General features: G+C 42.7%; 1 protein-coding gene across 2 annotated transcripts in view; it reads right to left on the reverse strand.

The window, feature by feature from the left end:
* SRRM3 (serine/arginine repetitive matrix 3) overlaps window positions 1-15,201 on the reverse strand; it is a 361,844-nt gene that overhangs the window by 52,041 nt on the left and 294,602 nt on the right. For both annotated transcript variants that reach the window (XM_085649611.1, XM_085649610.1), the window contains one exon: window positions 10,836-11,013. In XM_085649611.1, coding sequence (XP_085505737.1) covers window positions 10,836-11,013 — 178 coding nt within the window. The remainder of the gene's footprint in view (window positions 1-10,835; window positions 11,014-15,201) is intronic.

Below are 15,201 nucleotides of genomic sequence, written 5' to 3' on the forward strand. Positions count from 1 at the left end.
GAAAGCCTTTTTATGTGAACGACAGCGGGAATAACCAATCAGCATCTCTTCCCATTCCCCTCAAGGAAATGAGTTATCGTCAATAGTAAGAAGCAAACTTCCTCCCTCAATGAGTGCAAATGGCAGCTTAAACTTAAGGTTTTTTGGGGAAACATGCTTGTCACTGGGGGGCATGGTTCAAGGGCATGCTTTCTGCTACCAAAATAAATGTAAAAATTGGAACCCGGCCATTAAAGAACTTTCAGACATTCAAATCCTTTCCAGCTGAGTTTAAATAAAAGTCTGATTTCCCTCTCAAGATACTATGATGTACAAACATTTAGAACTAGACTTAATAGTCTAGACTTTCCTCTATTTGTTTCTTTTTAGAATCTTGTTTACAAAATGTAAGATTGATAAATCTTGTAGAATTGCAGCGTTTGTTTATTACCGAGTGACATTAATGTCATTGGAAGCATACTTAGTCCTTGCAAGTGAAAACATTCAAAATCTCCTTTTTTGAATTATTAAAACTCAAAAGTCCCTCTGCTCCATTATGGCCATTAGTAGGATTCGGTATATGGATCTTAGTGAGCTTGAGGTATAGAAGGCACTGTTTTCTTAATCTGTGATATCTCAAATGGAAGTGCTCAATTAGGCTGCACCAGATGTTTAAAATAAGACATTTTGAATCACAAAATGGCAATTTTATGTTCAGTGAAACAATCTTCTTAAGATTTCTGAATGCATCAGGCGGAGTATATTTATTCACGACAGCTTGCTACAGCGAGTGCCAGCAAATGATCTCCCTTTCCAGAATTTCACAGTGCTAGCTTCCCTTTCAAGGGGCCTGAGTAGCTATTCAACATTCCCATTGTTTATTTTTGTAATCCTCTGCACCTAAAATAAAATACACCAGCTTCCTGTCAGACTTAGAGTCTTTACCTGTCTTTAAACCTGTCAACATAGTAGAATTGATTTGCCCATGCCTCCACGCACATAATATAAATGGGCACAGATAAAATAAATTAGTTGTGGGATCACCAGTTGTGTATATAGTTTGTAACTAGTCAACGTAGAATGTTCAACAAGGGGTACTTGGGCACCAAGCTGTGAAGCACCAAACATTTACTTGACAGAGGGATTAGTACATCAGATGTAGCTGAACATATTAACGGTTGGCTCGATTCAAATTCGTAACAAAAGCTGCTTTTCCTAAAAACAGATAAATATAACTTTAATACCATTACTTGATTGTTGTAAAGACATATTTTCTAGTTCAGCATATCAGTGGCAGGGGTGTGCAATGTTTCTAAGCTTTTCCTCTGTAAACCTAAAATTGTACACATTTTGTGAAGTTTAAAGGTTTGAAAGTCTTGGGAAATAGTTTAAAAGGAAACATAAATGTCCAAAAGTAGGATTTATAGAAAATATCCTGCAAAATCCTACTTTCAGATTTAGAGATTTTAGCAAAAATATGTTTTGCAGGTTGTTTTGCTTGCAAGTGAATTTTGTCAAAGGTGACAAACTTTCTGGAGCAATGAAGACGCATCCATAATCACTAAATTTAGAAAATAAATATTTTGATTAAAGTGTAGTTATATTAGCTTTGAACTTTTCATTTCACATGCCTTAGTTGCTGGATTCAAAATAGTTATAATTTAGTAGAGATGGAATTAAGTCATAATGCATTTTATCAAACTATTCATTCTAGCCACATTCAAATGGGTTGGATATATATTTAAAGCTCAGTTGATACATTGTTAGTTTGTGCATAATGGTTAGCATTTTAAAAGCACGTGGACATTTTTCTTAGAGCCTGGTGCAGAAAGAAACTGTTTCAAAATTGAAATCAAATGAAATTCATAAAAATTCACAAATGCCTTCCACAGTCTCTTAACCCCTTCCATGCTCATGACGGAACGGTTCCGTCATGAGCCACGGTTGAGCTGTGCTCATGACGGAACCGTTCCGTCATGGTCCCGCCCGCGCTCGAACCCTTCAGCACCGCGGCGGAATTCGCCCAGCGCTGAAGGGGTTAAAGAATGTAATTAACTCTGTGGGCTCTGTAAACAAAGAGAGTACTTTGGCACAGTATATGCAGAACAGAATTTGCACTGGATTTGTGACTCAATCTTGCAGGTTCTCTATCAGCTGACTGTGCTAATGGTCAGGCCGTGCGCTTTGAATGCAGGATACTTCATTAATTATGCATACTTTTTATGGAACCTAACAGTTAGAATGAAGAGCAAGATTTCCCAAATAGTTCCTTCACCTGTTTTCATTTTCCTTTGGTATCCCAAGCTAAACAGTTATTGAAATCACCTTCTCAAGTGTTAGCATTACTAAATTGAATATGACTTACAGTGAAATGATCTTAACACCTCCTCACTGACCCCATACAATCTAATTATTATGGCTCCAAGGCTTGGAGGTTGGGATTTGAATGATGCTCTGATTGGACCTTACTACAAGGTGGGACTTTTCAGAAACCTTGGTGGTTGTTGAAGACTGTAGACCGGAGGAAATGAGGCACCTGCGTGCCAGCAAGTTGTAGAACACCTGGGATGCTCTCAGCTGGACCAGAGATAGAGGTGCAATGACATAAACTGGTTAAATCCAATCATCTTTACCATGTGTCTTCTGCTACTCCAAAACCCAACCTAATCCCAAACAAATAGCTGACATAATCCTTCAAGAAAAACCCCTGACCATTTACTTTATGGTATTTAGAGTAGAAAGCACTGGTCAATAGTAGGTAATCACTAATTAAAGCAAACTCACCTGTGTGCAAGCTTACCATGGGAATTCAATCTACTTTTCGTTTGGTACTGACATAGGAGAGTTGAGGACAGTTTGGCAGATCCAAACTGTGCTTTCTACGTTTATGCTGTATTATAGTTTTTATAACGGGAGAATTTTTTTTGACTTTTGCTAAATCTGGCGGTAAAGTGTTCATCACACACTCACACATGAGAGTTTTAGGACCTTCCTAGAAGCTTTTTCTCAGTGTGCACATTATTTCACTCAATGGTAATTGGCAGAAAGAGTACACTGTAATTCAAGTATATAACTTTGTATCTAGCACAGGCCCCAATAGGGAAAAAAACTCAAGCGTCATCTTCCCTTTTAAATTCACCATGAACAAAAAAACAACTCAAAAGAAATGTACATGTTGGTAAAAAAAACAATCTTGCATTACTGTGGAAAAGAGCCAACATCAGCAAAACACACAAAAGCAAAATTCTAAAACAACACCACGACAATGAAAGAAAGAAAGGAAGAAGGAAGTATCTAGTTTGCATTTCTGTACATTGCAAAAGAAACTAGGAGAAAGTTCTTGGGAAAACTCCCCCTCCCCCTGAAAGGGAATCAAATATTACCCGCTTTTTCGAACGACAAGCTAAAGAGAAACAGATGAGATTAAAAACTGTGACTTGGCTTGGAGAAACGTTTCACAAGATCCTGGTTTTATCAAACCACCACCATGGTTTTTCAAAATGTACGCCACTGTTTCAAGAGATGGAGTGGTAAAGAGATAGTAGGAGGTGGAATGTAAAACAGATATGGTAAGAGTTATCTTCCTCTTTCAATCACTAGAGTTTAAACTTTAGTTGTTTTGTGCCACATCAGTCTTGTCTTTCAGCACAGCAACTCCCATGGCATGCCTAAGACATTAAGGTAAGATGGACATCTTCAGAATGATAACTATCACTTAACAAGTGCAATGGGACGCATATGGGAGGGATTTCGTATTAATAGGGAAAGTCGATGTGCACTCCAACTCAGGATAGGGAAGGTGGATGTTAAGGTGTGAGTATGCGACAAGCAGTGGGTCACGTGTGAGATAGCAGATCCAGAGAAACTGATCTGCAACACTTTTTGGTCCATTCTGATAAATCTGTGGAACACCTTCCATTCTGTAACAATTTGTGTTGTTAAATGTTTCTTACACATAATGTCATTACTTTTCCATTTAAATCACTGATTATGTAGTTGGGTGTGACTGAGCTTTAGACGGACTCCATTAGTTTCCCAAGCAGGATGAGATTTCCAGTATTTTGGATTGTTCCCCGGAAGGGCTGCAGTTGTTGACTCACCAAATAGTAAAATCGTCGATGTTTCCAGATGGACCCACCAGAATGCAAATAATCCCCAATGAAATTCATTCAGTATATGAAAATGTTTTTTAATACATATTCATGGGAGATATGCTGGAAACTTGACTGAATTTTAATATTCAGTTGGTCAACTACTCCAGTACTACTTCTGGCCAGGCAGATCTGGGGTGATGAGATGACAAGTAGGTTGATAGAAACAATTTGTGGCTAGATACAGATCTATTACTATTTAGTCTTTTACTTTAGGGCACAACACGGTAAGAACAGATTTTATCCAACAACAGGAGTGTTTTGCATTGTGCTATCTTTTGTAGTTCCGCATACTGTCCTGACTGCGGTCTTAAAACCCATAAAGTAATGGGCCAAAATCTGGCAATTACTTAGCAGATGACCATGGAGTAAATGTTGCCTTCTTAAGCCAACAATTGCAGAACTGTTTGCAAGACCAAATACCTAGTTAATTTTAAACAGCACTTTATTACTTTTGGTAAATAGGAATAATTGGTTTCCAGGTATGTTCTCACCTGAAGTCTGCAGGAATGTACTCTCTTGGAGTGTGTTCACCTCTCCACCTGTTGTGTGTGGTAATGCATACTTGCGTGGTGTATAGTGATCTCTTAATCAGTGGTGTGTAGTCTTCTCCTCATCCGTGGTTAGTGGTTTCCTCCTAGTGGTGCGTGGCAATGTCCTCATCTGCAATGCTTGATGTTTCTTCACCTTTGCTTCTGATTACATTCCCATATGAAGTTTGTGGGAACACTCCCACCAATGATGTGTTTATAACCATAATAACTGGGAAGTGTGAAACTCTGTGGTGGTCTAGGACTCTCCTGTACTGCGTGGTCACCTTCTAACCTGCACTACGCAGTCATCTTTTATCCTGTGAACTGTCAGGTCTGAGGAAATATTGCTTTTTGTCTCTGCCAACAACGAGGACCTACCTGCAGGTATACTTCATGTATATTGCCCGCAAGTTCTGCCATAGTGGGAACTTTCAGATGAACATGGGAATATTGCACCCCTTCCTCCTCAAGTATGGATTATGCCTGAAACATGAAAATATAGCATACATCCACTTAACCCTAGTACAGATAATTGGCTTTCTCCATCAGATTATGATGGTTCGCAAAAATTATGAATTAGTATAGCATAACAAAATGTTAACAACATCTTGATACACCACAGTTGCACATGTATGTCAATCCAGAAACTCGCCTGTGTGTGTTCAGCATTTGGCCATAATTTCCATGCTCCTGAGGAAGAAATCGTTCTTTAGCCCGAAACATATTGAACAAAGATAATTGCTAGAATTGACTACACCTCTTTTAGCATTGGAAACAGTGATTTGTTTATGTGAATAGAATCAACTGAAAAAGACATACCCATAGACATGGTTGGAGAGCGGTAGAAATAAATATATTATAATAAATTACGAAGGACTAACACGGGATTCGTAGGGACATTGCTTTAAAAATAAAAACCTAATGAAACAAATTTAAAGGGGAGTATGCCATTTGGCGATTTGAGATGGTGAGCATGGAACGACTCTTCGTGAAATTAATAAATCACTTGTTTGCTAAGACTTCATGGGCCCTCAAATTTGGACTGGACTCTGTAGCCCACCTAACAGATAAACATATAAAAAATGTAGTCAAAATTGTTTGTTTATTAAGAAGTGCCACCAGTATTACAATAACACATTGACTGTACAGCATCCCTTGCTACCCTTGGTGGGGGGATCCTCTCTCTCTTCCACAATACTATACTGCACATGAATATGTAAATACTGTGCTCCTCCATCAGCACTAGTGTGAAAGATGCTCTCCCTCCTCCTGAGTAGGGCCTTTACCACTGGTATGTCAGTGTTTCACTCCGTATGGTAGAGAGACCTTTACCTCCGCCGCATCAGCAATCGGGACGCACCATACGCTGAATGAGGCCCTGAATCTCTTTGGTGGGTTGCCGGTCAGCCACAATAGTATAGTTAAAAGATTAACAATAATAAGAGTTGGTGTTAGTTCATTATTTATTTGCTTGACCCGTACTCTGTAGGCAGTTTTAGATTTGCATCGACTGCTGAGTCTGCATGCGTACAGCAGCTCTAGATATAACCGCGTGTACTGTATCAATGTGCCTGTTATGTACTATTGCAGCTGTGATATGTTTGGTGTGTGTGATACTTGCTGCTCTACTAGTTCTGAACTTCTGTATCAATAACAAGATTATTGGGTATACTTTTGCTGTTTGCTCAGTCATTACTCTCTCTTGCAGCCATGGCATGTCTGGTTTGTATACTTATTTTGTTTGCCAGGAGGTTTGTACTTTTGCAGTTGTGGTAGGTTCAATGTGTGTGTGCTTTCCTGTTTTTTCCAGGTCTGCACTACCCTAGCCTGTACTTTGATAGTGTAGCAGACATGCATTCTTGCAGTGGAGGCAGTTTTGGTGTGAGTGTACTTTCTCTGTTTGCCAGGTATATATTCTTGCATCCATGGCAGGTTTAGTGTGTGTCCTTTCTCAGTTAAGCAAACATAGAGTCTTGCAGGAGCGGCAGCTTTGATGTGGGCTTTCCTTTTATGTCAGATCCATAGTCTTATAGGCAGAACAGGTTTGTGTGTGCTTTCTGTGTTTGCCATCTTTATGCTCTTGCAACAAAGGCAGGTTTAGTGGTTGTGCCTTTCCTCTGTTTGCCAGGTATGTACTCCTGTGGCAGTGTGCTTATTCGGCTGGCAGGCATGTAAACTTGTAGCAGTGACGACAGGTTTAGTGTGTGCTTTCTGTGTTTGCCATGTTTATGCTCTTGCAACAAAGGCAGATTTAGTGTTTGTACCTTTCCTCTGTTTGCCAGGTATGTACTCATTTGGCAGTGTGCTTACTTGGCTGGTACGTATGTAAACTTGTAGCAGTGACAACAGGTTTGTGTGTGCTTTCTGTGTTTGCCATGTTTATGCTCTTGCAAAAAAAGCAGGTTTAGTGTTTGTGCGTTTCCTCTGTTTGCTAGGTACGTACTCCTGTGGCAGTGTGCTTATTCGGCTGGCAGGCATGTAAACTTGTAGCAGTGATAGGTTTAGGGCGTGCGTTCTGTGTTTGCCATCTTTATGCTCTTGCAACAAAGGCAGGTTTAGTGTTTGTGCCTTTCCTCTGTTTGCCAGGTATGTACTCCTGTGGCAGTGTGTAAACTTGTAGCAGTGATAGGTTTAGGGCGTGCGTTCTGTGTTTGCCATGTTTATGCTCTTGCAACAAAGGCAGGTTTAGAGTTTGTGCCTTTCCTCCGTTTGCCAGGTATGTACTCCTGTGGCAGTGTGCTTATTCGGCTGGCGGGCATGTAAACTTGTAGCAGTGATAGGTTTAGGGCGTGCGTTCTGTGTTTGCCATGTTTATGCTCTTGCAAAAAAGGCAGGTTTGTGTTTGTGCGTTTCCTCTGTTTGCTAGGTACGTACTCCTGTGGCAGTGTGCTTATTCGGCTGGCAGGCATGTAAACTTGTAGCAGTGATAGGTTTAGGGCGTGCGTTCTGTGTTTGCCATGTTTATGCTCTTGCAACAAAGGCAGGTTTAGTGTTTGTGCGTTTCCTCTGTTTGCTAGGTACGTACTCCTGTGGCAGTGTGCTTATTCGGCTGGCAGGCATGTAAACTTGTAGCAGTGATAGGTTTAGGGCGTGCGTTCTGTGTTTGCCATCTTTATGCTCTTGCAACAAAGGCAGGTTTAGTGTTTGTGCCTTTCCTCTGTTTGCCAGGTATGTACTCCTGTGGCAGTGTGTAAACTTGTAGCAGTGATAGGTTTAGGGCGTGCGTTCTGTGTTTGCCATGTTTATGCTCTTGCAACAAAGGCAGGTTTAGAGTTTGTGCCTTTCCTCCGTTTGCCAGGTATGTACTCCTGTGGCAGTGTGCTTATTCGGCTGGCGGGCATGTAAACTTGTAGCAGTGATAGGTTTAGGGCGTGCGTTCTGTGTTTGCCATGTTTATGCTCTTGCAAAAAAGGCAGGTTTGTGTTTGTGCGTTTCCTCTGTTTGCTAGGTACGTACTCCTGTGGCAGTGTGCTTATTCGGCTGGCAGGCATGTAAACTTGTAGCAGTGATAGGTTTAGGGCGTGCGTTCTGTGTTTGCCATGTTTATGCTCTTGCAAAAAAGGCAGGTTTAGTGTTTGTGCGTTTCCTCTGTTTGCTAGGTACGTACTCCTGTGGCAGTGTGCTTATTCGGCTGGCAGGCATGTAAACTTGTAGCAGTAATAGGTTTAGGGCGTGCGTTCTGTGTTTGCCATGTTTATGCTCTTGCAACAAAGGCAGGTTTAGTGTTTGTGCCTTTCTTCTGTTTGCCAGGTATGTACTCCTGCGACAGTGTGCTTACTTGCCTGGCAGGCATGTAAACTTGTAGCAGTGATAGGTTTAGTGTGTGCGTTCTGTGTTTGCCATGTTTATGCTCTTGCAACAAAGGCAGATTTAGTGTTTGTACCTTTCCTCTGTTTGCCAGGTATGTACTCCTGTGGCAGTGTGCTTACTTGGCTGGTACGTATGTAAACTTGTAGCAGTGACAACAGGTTTGTGTGTGCTTTCTGTGTTTGCCATGTTTATGCTCTTGCAAAAAAAGCAGGTTTAGTGGTTGTGCGTTTCCTCTGTTTGCTAGGTACGTACTCCTGTGGCAGTGTGCTTATTCGGCTGGCAGGCATGTAAACTTGTAGCAGTGATAGGTTTAGGGCGTGCGTTCTGTGTTTGCCATGTTTATGCTCTTGCAACAAAGGCAGATTTAGTGTTTGTACCTTTCCTCTGTTTGCCAGGTATGTACTCCTGTGGCAGTGTGCTTACTTGGCTGGTACGTATGTAAACTTGTAGCAGTGACAACAGGTTTGTGTGTGCTTTCTGTGTTTGCCATGTTTATGCTCTTGCAAAAAAAGCAGGTTTAGTGTTTGTGCGTTTCCTCTGTTTGCTAGGTACGTACTCCTGTGGCAGTGTGCTTATTCGGCTGGCAGGCATGTAAACTTGTAGCAGTGATAGGTTTAGGGCGTGCGTTCTGTGTTTGCCATCTTTATGCTCTTGCAACAAAGGCAGGTTTAGTGTTTGTGCCTTTCCTCTGTTTGCCAGGTATGTACTCCTGTGGCAGTGTGTAAACTTGTAGCAGTGATAGGTTTAGGGCGTGCGTTCTGTGTTTGCCATGTTTATGCTCTTGCAACAAAGGCAGGTTTAGAGTTTGTGCCTTTCCTCCGTTTGCCAGGTATGTACTCCTGTGGCAGTGTGCTTATTCGGCTGGCGGGCATGTAAACTTGTAGCAGTGATAGGTTTAGGGCGTGCGTTCTGTGTTTGCCATGTTTATGCTCTTGCAAAAAAGGCAGGTTTGTGTTTGTGCGTTTCCTCTGTTTGCTAGGTACGTACTCCTGTGGCAGTGTGCTTATTCGGCTGGCAGGCATGTAAACTTGTAGCAGTGATAGGTTTAGGGCGTGCGTTCTGTGTTTGCCATGTTTATGCTCTTGCAACAAAGGCAGGTTTAGTGTTTGTGCCTTTCTTCTGTTTGCCAGGTATGTACTCCTGCGACAGTGTGCTTACTTGCCTGGCAGGCATGTAAACTTGTAGCAGTGATAGGTTTAGGGCGTGCGTTCTGTGTTTGCCATGTTTATGCTCTTGCAACAAAGGCAGATTTAGTGTTTGTACCTTTCCTCTGTTTGCCAGGTATGTACTCCTGTGGCAGTGTGCTTACTTGGCTGGTACGTATGTAAACTTGTAGCAGTGACAACAGGTTTGTGTGTGCTTTCTGTGTTTGCCATGTTTATGCTCTTGCAAAAAAAGCAGGTTTAGTGTTTGTGCCTTTACTCTGTTTGCCAGGTATGTACTCCTGTGGCAGTGTGTAAACTTGTAGCAGTGATAGGTTTAGGGCGTGCGTTCTGTGTTTGCCATGTTTATGCTCTTGCAACAAAGGCAGGTTTAGTGTTTGTGCCTTTCCTCCGTTTGCCAGGTATGTACTCCTGTGGCAGTGTGCTTATTCGGCTGGCAGGCATGTAAACTTGTAGCAGTGATAGGTTTAGGGCGTGCGTTCTGTGTTTGCCATGTTTATGCTCTTGCAACAAAGGCAGGTTTAGTGTTTGTGCCTTTCCTCCGTTTGCCAGGTATGTACTCCTGTGGCAGTGTGCTTACTTAGCCGGCAGGCATGTGAATTTGTAGCAGTGATGACAGGTTGGGTGTGTGCTTTCTCGGTTTGATGGGTGTTTAGCTTTGCAGTAGTATGTGGTTTATTGAGTGTGCAATCTGTTTACAAGGCCTATATTTGTGCATCAGAGAAGGTTCGGTATGTTTCTGCACCCCTTGCTTGCCACCACTGCACCCTTCTGGCAGTGCTGGCATCAAAGTGTGCATTCTTCTGTCTCTGATGATTGGATGTGCCCTCCTGCAGAGGTCTTATGATTTTTATTAGGAACCTATTGAAATATCACCTAATTACCATTACGATGTGGTTGGGAACTACTTCTCTATCCAGTTGTTTCTGGGCTGCATAAGTGGCGCTTGAGGCTTTGTGTATATATAGCAGGGTTGGGGTACCTGTCTTAGAGTACAGTCCATCACTCCTGCTCCGAAATGTCATCCTGTGAACAAGTCTTTACTACACAGGACACGATCTGCCTACGCAACACCCCTAAACTCTGGGTGATTGACCGAGGAAGAAGATGAGGTTGTGGGGGATGGGAATGTTTTGGAGAGGAAGAAAGGTGGAGGGAGAACGCATGGGGAAGGAGTGAGGAAAGAACAGAATACGTACAGCTTGCGACTTATCTGCCAGGGTGGTGTGACCCTGACGGCCGTTGTGGGTGCCGGCCTTGTGCCCGTTCTGGTGGGGCGTGGCAGACCGGCTGTGGCACGTGTGGGAAGAAGAAGGACTGCGGCTGGACTGGTGGCTGCTGGGGTGCTGGCCATCCTCTCGGTGCTTGGGGCTGTACCTGTGAAAGGAGAAAGCTGGTGAATTGTTTACACTCGATGAAAGGCAACGTCAAACAATGCGGTGCGCCATGACCCATGAATGGGTGAAGATCTTACGTGGGAATGTAAGGGCGGTTTAAAGGTTTAGTGGTACATGGTTGTTTTTTTAATGCTTTATAAGCTTGGCATCGTCAGATATTGGATTGCCAAAATTCTTTTTACGCTAAATAACAAAGTTCTTAAAAATGACCTCTTCACATTATCTCATTCTTCTCATTCTTGTTCATTACTGAATGACGGTAAATTGATTGGATTTACTGTTCACAGCTCAAAAGTTTGAGTTTACTGAATATACTGATAATTAAGTATTTTTCATGCATGTTAGTTTTGCATCTCTTCAAAACCTGCATGGAATGAACTACTCGGTAGATCCATGATTGAAGCCCCAAGTACAACATAAGTGAGGGCGAGGGTGCACATGCACATCTGTCCGACTGAACTTCAATGCGCGCATTGTTTGCTGTCTTGGAATGGGGACTTTGGCCTGAGCATGTGTCAGGGCCGTCACATGTTTACAGATGTCTCGCTCCCTGCTCGGAGGAAGAGGTCAGGTCTTCTGCACTTGTCTGCAGTGATTGTGCTCTGTATTGATCACTAAAGCTTTTTGTAATCAGACACTAAAAAGTAACTATTTTTTACATCTGTGTTTTTTTTTTAACCCGCCACTTGCTGATGGAACAATGAACCACATGTGAATCTAGAACAGTCTCTAGCCACAAATTTGTTGCTGACGTCACTTTTTCTTCCGGTTTTATTGTTTTTGAGGTTTATGATGTGTACTAAGGGGGTTTGTACCTTTATTGTAGGCTGGTATTGACTAAAATCTGTATGTAAATGTGACAGTTACGCTGAAACTGAATACTTATGAGTAGGGGTGGGCGGAATTTGCGAAAGCGACTTTCGCAAATTATCGCGAAAATGTTTAAAATCTCCGGAAACACGCAGAAATATCACGAAGATGCGGAAGTTTTTTTCCCGCCCGTTCGCGGTATTTTCTGCGTGTTCGCGGCTCGCCAACTTACCCATGCGGTTGCTTGCGGGCGCGGCCATCTTGTTTTCACTCTTCTAGCGGTGCATGATCGCGAGAAGAAAGACGTGATCGCGCGACGCATGACGTTACTGCGGTCGCGAACTGTCGCGAGACAGCGCAAATGGCTACCAACAATCCAACATCTCGTGGAGAACGCGACCGGATCAGGAAAACTTGTCGGCGAACGCGGGGATTCAGGTAAGGCGATCGCGCGCACGCGAGAATGTATTATTTTACAGCGCGAGCAAGAACCAAATTATCACTAAGCTGCGGAATGCAGAAATTTTGACATTTTCGCGCTCTCCGCGGAACGCAAAAATGTCAAATTATCGCAATTTCCGCGAGCGGAACGGAAATTTTGCCCAGGCCTACTTATGAGCTGACATTGATGCAGGACACGCAGACCAGGTGGTGTGTGTTTTTTGGTCTCAGTCTAAAAAAAATGCAATACTTTCAATCCAGCCAGGTTTAATCCCCATTCCAAGCAAGGTAGCGCTCAAGAGTCAGCACTGTTGGACAGGTCTTTAGATTCGCTCTTCCATATTGGAAATAAACGAGGATTCGGAAGGAGAATGTGTGTGTGGCATTTGTAGACCTAAGGGGTTTACTTTGGAAGGTGATGAGGAACCTGATGACTTACTATCTGCTATTGTTAGATTTACCATGAGAATCTTGCTCATGTGACCTGCCGTGCTAGTGGTGTACTGACTGACAGAATACCGATAAGAACAGTAATGGGTGTGTGTTAGCGACAACGCTTTTCTCACTTCATGTTAATGATGTGATCGCGTATATATGATACCCCAACATTAGACAGCAGAAAAGTTCCTGCTTTACATTTTGCAGATAATACGCTCCTCATATCTAAAACCCCTATGGGCTTCCAATCTCTTTTTAAAAGATTTTCAAACTTTTCTGCTCAGAGAGGTCTTGAATAGAACACTTCTAAAACAAAATGTATGGTGCTCAAGGGACACAAGCCCAAAAGAGAAGGCTAATTGTGGGTGGTGATGGCCTGGAGCAAGTCAGTAATTGTGACTATCTGGGGATCGGGCTAGCTGATAATTTCTCTTGGACTCAGTGTTGTCTATTTTATGTATGTTCAGTGCTACAAGGTCAAGAACGGTAACTCCTGTCCTGGGTGTGTATAGGGCTAAAGCGCAAAGTGCAGCTTTATATGGGGCAGAACTATGGGGTTCACAAGCTACTGACACTCCAGTGGTATCTGAGAAAAGAGCTGTACAGTCTCTGGTAAATGTCCCAGATAGTGCCCCGATGCTTCCTTTAGTTTTAGATATGAACCAAAAGAGAATATCTCATCCAGCGGCCCTGAAAGCATTGCTGTACTAACTTAGGGTGTGGATCACCCCTGAGATGGAAGATTATAGGAATAGGTGGATGGAATTGCTTTCCGTGGATCGAGCTTCTAAGATCTCGTGGTTCCAACATGTTCGCACTAGCAACTATAAATTAGAGCTAAGAGACCTAAGAACTCTGGGGCATATCAGCAAGGCGGCGCTATGAAATTATCGCTGCTTTTGCGTCCGTTTTTGGGCGAAAAGCGGCGATAATTTCATCGCCTTATCAGCAAAGACACGCTATTACGTGTTTTGCTGATTTAGCGCCCCTTACAACAACGCCCAGCTTTGCATCTCTAATGAGATGCAAAGTGGGCGTTTCGTGCCTGCTTGTAATCTGATTTAGCCATGTAATCCAATGGGAGGTGGATTACATGGCTAAGACCACCCTGCCCTATCAGCAAGGTATCGCCGGTCACAGTGCGATTATTGCTGGATTTCCAGCAATAATCACACTGTTTTCCAGCTAACGCATGGATTCCTATCGTTTGGGAGATAAGCGTTGCTGATAGCACGCTATCTCCGCGATAGAATCCAGCGTTAGCCTGCGATACTTATCCTCGCGCTAAAAGCGCTGAGCGATAATTATCGCAGGCCCTTGCTGATATGCCCCTCTGTATGTTCAATTCAGTTTGGGGACCCTATATTTAAAACAGTTTTACCGTTAAATGTGATAAAGGTATTAAGAATCAAGGCCTCTGCTCCACATCTTTTGCTTCTGTCGAAACTGGAGCACATTTTTTGTTTTTTTGTCCAACTTATCGAGAAGCCTGGCACAGGTGGCGACGGCCGGTTTGCAGTACCTTGGGCATTTGCCAGCATCCTATTGTCTTTATGATTCCTGAAACTGACTCATCTGATTATATTGTCGATTCTATGAGTATGTTTTAGGTACTGCTTGATTTGCCAGAAATCTGTCGTGAATTCTACTCATGCATAGAACTGCGCTTGGGATTTGAAAATGAATTTTAAAATTGGTTCATCTGATTTCACTGTTTATGCGGTGAGTACGTTTTTAGGCACTGCTTGGTTTGTATTGAAATGTATATGAATATAATTGAAGAACATTTTAATTGACTTTAGCTGTATTTTTAGGAGGTTTTATTGTGCTGATATTTGATGGATATTCTTTATCCGAAATACACATGATGGTCTGTGAGAGAATATAACAGTCCCTGTACCTATCCCTTCTCATCAGAATATCATATTACCGGGATTACATTGTTAAGAATGACAAACATCAAAGAAAATGTCCCAGTTGTCAGAGGAAACGCCATCTTGGAACTAATAATATTGATACAAATGGCCTGAATACTCACACTAAGGGCAATTTTACAGTATGTTGGTTAACCCTGGGCGTAGTTCGTGAAGTAGCGCTACACGTAGCTACGCAAAGTGCACTTCGCACTACGAGAGCTACGCGTAGCACTTCGTGAACTGCGTAGTACCCTGTTTGCACTGTGCAAGATGCTGTTTTCAATGATTGCACAGTGCGGACAAGCATCAGGCACTGTGCAATCATTGAAAACGGCATCTTGCACAGTGCGAGCTGTAGTTTTCTGCCGCTCGAGTAGATTTTTACTCGAGCGGCAGCTTTCTCAACGCAGACTGGTAGTTTCTCATCACGAGTGGTCGCGAGCATACGCAACCACTCGCAATGAGAAACCTGACCTCCCCGTGTTGAGAATCTCGCTGGGAGGTTTATTTTCCACGCTCGCTATCAGCAACTTGATGTTGCTGATCGCGAACGAGGAAAAAGT

This window comes from Triturus cristatus, chromosome 3_2 (assembly GCF_964204655.1).
Source record: "Triturus cristatus chromosome 3_2, aTriCri1.1, whole genome shotgun sequence".
NCBI classification, from domain to species: Eukaryota; Metazoa; Chordata; class Amphibia; order Caudata; family Salamandridae; genus Triturus; species Triturus cristatus.